General features: G+C 47.6%; 1 protein-coding gene across 1 annotated transcript; it reads left to right on the plus strand.

The window, feature by feature from the left end:
* The first annotated feature begins 230 nt into the window (after positions 1 to 230).
* On the plus strand, positions 231 to 2881 carry LOC100829199 (laccase-21). Its single transcript, XM_003570590.4, has 5 exons — positions 231 to 458; positions 647 to 798; positions 947 to 1191; positions 1285 to 2382; positions 2479 to 2881. Exons 1-5 carry the CDS (start codon positions 351 to 353, stop codon positions 2607 to 2609), a joined length of 1734 nt encoding a protein of 577 aa, XP_003570638.1. The 5' UTR covers positions 231 to 350; the 3' UTR covers positions 2610 to 2881.
* The last annotated feature ends 376 nt before the right edge of the window (positions 2882 to 3257 follow it).

Consider the following 3257-nt stretch of genomic DNA (forward strand, 5'->3'; position numbering starts at 1 on the left):
CTAGCCCACCCAGGTTATTTACTGGTATCAGGTTAAAACAAGATCTGAACCGCGGCTCCCCGCGTGCTCCACGAGTTAATTAATCATATCAACAGATCGGAATACTTTGATACACTTGTATGTCAAACCATTTGCCATGTGCCCATATGCATGCCTCGGCGACTTTGTTATGAGGCTCTCTCGTCGGCGGGTTCCCTCTAGCTCTCTTTCTCAGTTCCTATAAATACCTAATGCATCTGCTTCTGAAAACTCACCCTTCCAAGTTCTATTTGCTCAAGCAGCCAAGCTGCTAGCCAGCTCCCTCTATTCTCCTACACTTGACGGCCGCGAAAAACCTTACGTGGCCGGCAATGGTGGGGGCTAAGATACCCACGATGCTTTGGGTTCTTGGTGTGGTCTTCACGTTTGGAGCTGCTGCAGTTGGCCTGGCTGAGGCCAACAACGTCCACGATTTCATTGTAAGTGTGTTTTCCTTCTCCTTTTATGCACACTTCGTATTGCAAGTCTACATTGCATTCATGTATCTCAGAAGTCGAAACTGATGGGGACTTAAGGGAGCGTAATGTAGAGGATGATAGCGATGGTGTGTTATGTTGATGCTCGAAATAATTAAACCGACAATATTTCTTGGTGGGATATTTTGCAGATCAAGGAGGCTAACTACCCAAGGCTCTGCCAGAACAAGAAAATCCTCACCGTCAATGGCCAGTTCCCCGGCCCGACCATCACAGCGCGAAGGGGCGATGTCGTCATCGTCAACGTCATCAACCAAGGCAACAAAAACATCACCATTCACTGGTAATTAAGCCTTGTGCCAATAAAATATCGAACTACTACATATATATATATATATATATATATATATATATATATATATATATATATATATTTGCTCTAGCTAGTTACTGTTCTTCTGACGTGGCAATGGTGTGCGCGATGTACACAGGCATGGCGTGGACCAGCCGCGGAACCCATGGTACGACGGGCCGGAATTCATAACACAATGTCCAATCCAGCCTGGCACCAATTTCACCTACCGGATCCTCTTGTCCGAAGAGGAGGGCACGATCTGGTGGCACGCACATAGTGACTTCGATCGTGCCAGTGTCCATGGCGCCTTCGTCATCCACCCCAAGAATGGCACCTATTACCCCTTCAAGATGCCACACGAGGAGATACCCATCATACTCGGTATGCATGTTGCTCAATCGTAATAAAGCATGGTAGATGAATCATTTTCGTGCGGCGTGCTGCATGAACTAACCACGAGATATTGATATGCAGGTGAGTGGTGGAAGACTGACGTGACCCATCTGCTCGAGGAATCCAAGCGGACCGGCGGCGAGGTTAATCTTTCGGATGCGAACATCATCAACGGCCAGCCGGGAGACTTTTACCCGTGCTCCCAGAGCAACATTTTCAAGCTGCCCGTGCAAACCGGCAAGACTTACTTGCTCCGGATCATCAACGCTGGACTCACCAATGATCTCTTCTACGGCATTGCCGGTCACCTTCTCACCATTGTAGGTACTGATGGCCGCTACACAAAGCCGTTCACCGTCAAGCATATCATGATCTCGCCTGGACAGACCATGGACGCGCTACTCGAGGCCGACCGTGCTATCAATGGTTCATCCAACGGGCGGTACTACATGGCTGCACACACGTTCGCGTCCAACCCCAATCTCACCTTCACCAACAGCACCGCCACAGCCATTCTGGATTACGTAGACGCGCCTCCCGCCAAGCGCGCGGGGCCACCTGACTTCCCCAACCTTCCCAACTTCTTCGACATGAAGGCTGCAACGGAGTACACGGCGCAACTTCGGTCATTGGCAAGCAAGGACCACCCGGTGGACGTGCCGATGAAAGTTGATGTGCCCATGCTCATCACCATCGCTGTCAATGTGCTTCCCTGTGCATCAAATGAGACGTGTGAAGCGCCTGATAACACCCGTTTGGCAGCGAGCCTCAACAATGTCAGCTTCCAGAACCCCTCCATCGACATCTTGGATGCCTACGCCCAATCTCAGAACGGTGTGTACGAGGTAAACTTCCCCGACAAGCCGCCTTTCTTCTTCAACTTCACAGACACCAATGTCCCAAAGGAGCTCGAGGTCACAAAGGTCGGCACCAAGGTGAAGATGCTGAATTACGGCGAAGTTGTGGAGGTGGTGTTCCAAGACACGGCCATCAACGGCGCCGAGACTCACCCCATGCACTTGCATGGGTTTGCCTTCTATGTGGTAGGGAGAGGGTTTGGAAACTATGATGCGAAAAAGGATCCGGCCACATACAACTTGATTGACCCACCATACCAGAACACGGTCACTGTGCCGAAGGCTGGCTGGACTGCAATCCGTTGGCGGGCATCAAATCCTGGTGAGTTATTTCAGCGTTTGCAATCTGACTTTACTATAATGTTTTAACGGGTTATGTTTGAAGATTTAATAACTTTTGCGTTTTTTGCTTGGTTAGGTGTGTGGTTCATGCATTGCCACTTCGATCGCCATACGGTGTGGGGAATGAACACTGTGTTCATCGTGAGGGATGGCAAGAAGGACGACGAAAAAATGTTCAGTCGCCCTGCAAACATGCCTAGGTGCTAACTACCGTGATCACATCGAGCATGGAATCTCCATGGAGCACAATCCATAAAATACATCGTCGTCATCAATCAGTTTATTTGTTGAAGTAATTCCATTGCGTTTTATCATAGGTGTTTAATAAATGTGTCAATTGAGATCCTAGTAAGTAGTGAGTATTCCTTTTTTTTTCCCATTCGGCTGGAAGAGAAAAGATCTCTTTTCATTACATGATGTAAGACTTACGTGTTTGAATTGTTTGTTATTTGTGTTATTCAATCATTCTATTAATGCAATCAAGTTGTTTCATTGTGGACCGTTCGATCGGTCTTGTATGTTTGGATGGGAGTCACAAGTCCATAGCACAAAAACCCAACGAATAGGCAGCAGATGTGCCGCTGTAGTTCAGCAAATTATTGTTTTTCTTCTCTGAAGGCCACACTCTACGCGATCGAGCTGCTACATAATATAAGTAAACAAGTCCATGTTGCTCAGGCACATGGACGCGTGCTGGCACTCTTTTTCTGAAGTAAACAAGTGGGCGATACGCCAATTGAAAGAATCTGACAACAGCATTGATATATACAACATGCAAGCATCAGTACACCTCAAATTTTCGAATCGAAATACGATCGGTACGGTTCGAGAAACAAAAGTGATAAAATCAGATTA

This window comes from Brachypodium distachyon, chromosome 3 (assembly GCF_000005505.3).
Source record: "Brachypodium distachyon strain Bd21 chromosome 3, Brachypodium_distachyon_v3.0, whole genome shotgun sequence".
NCBI lineage: Eukaryota > Viridiplantae > Streptophyta > Magnoliopsida > Poales > Poaceae > Brachypodium > Brachypodium distachyon.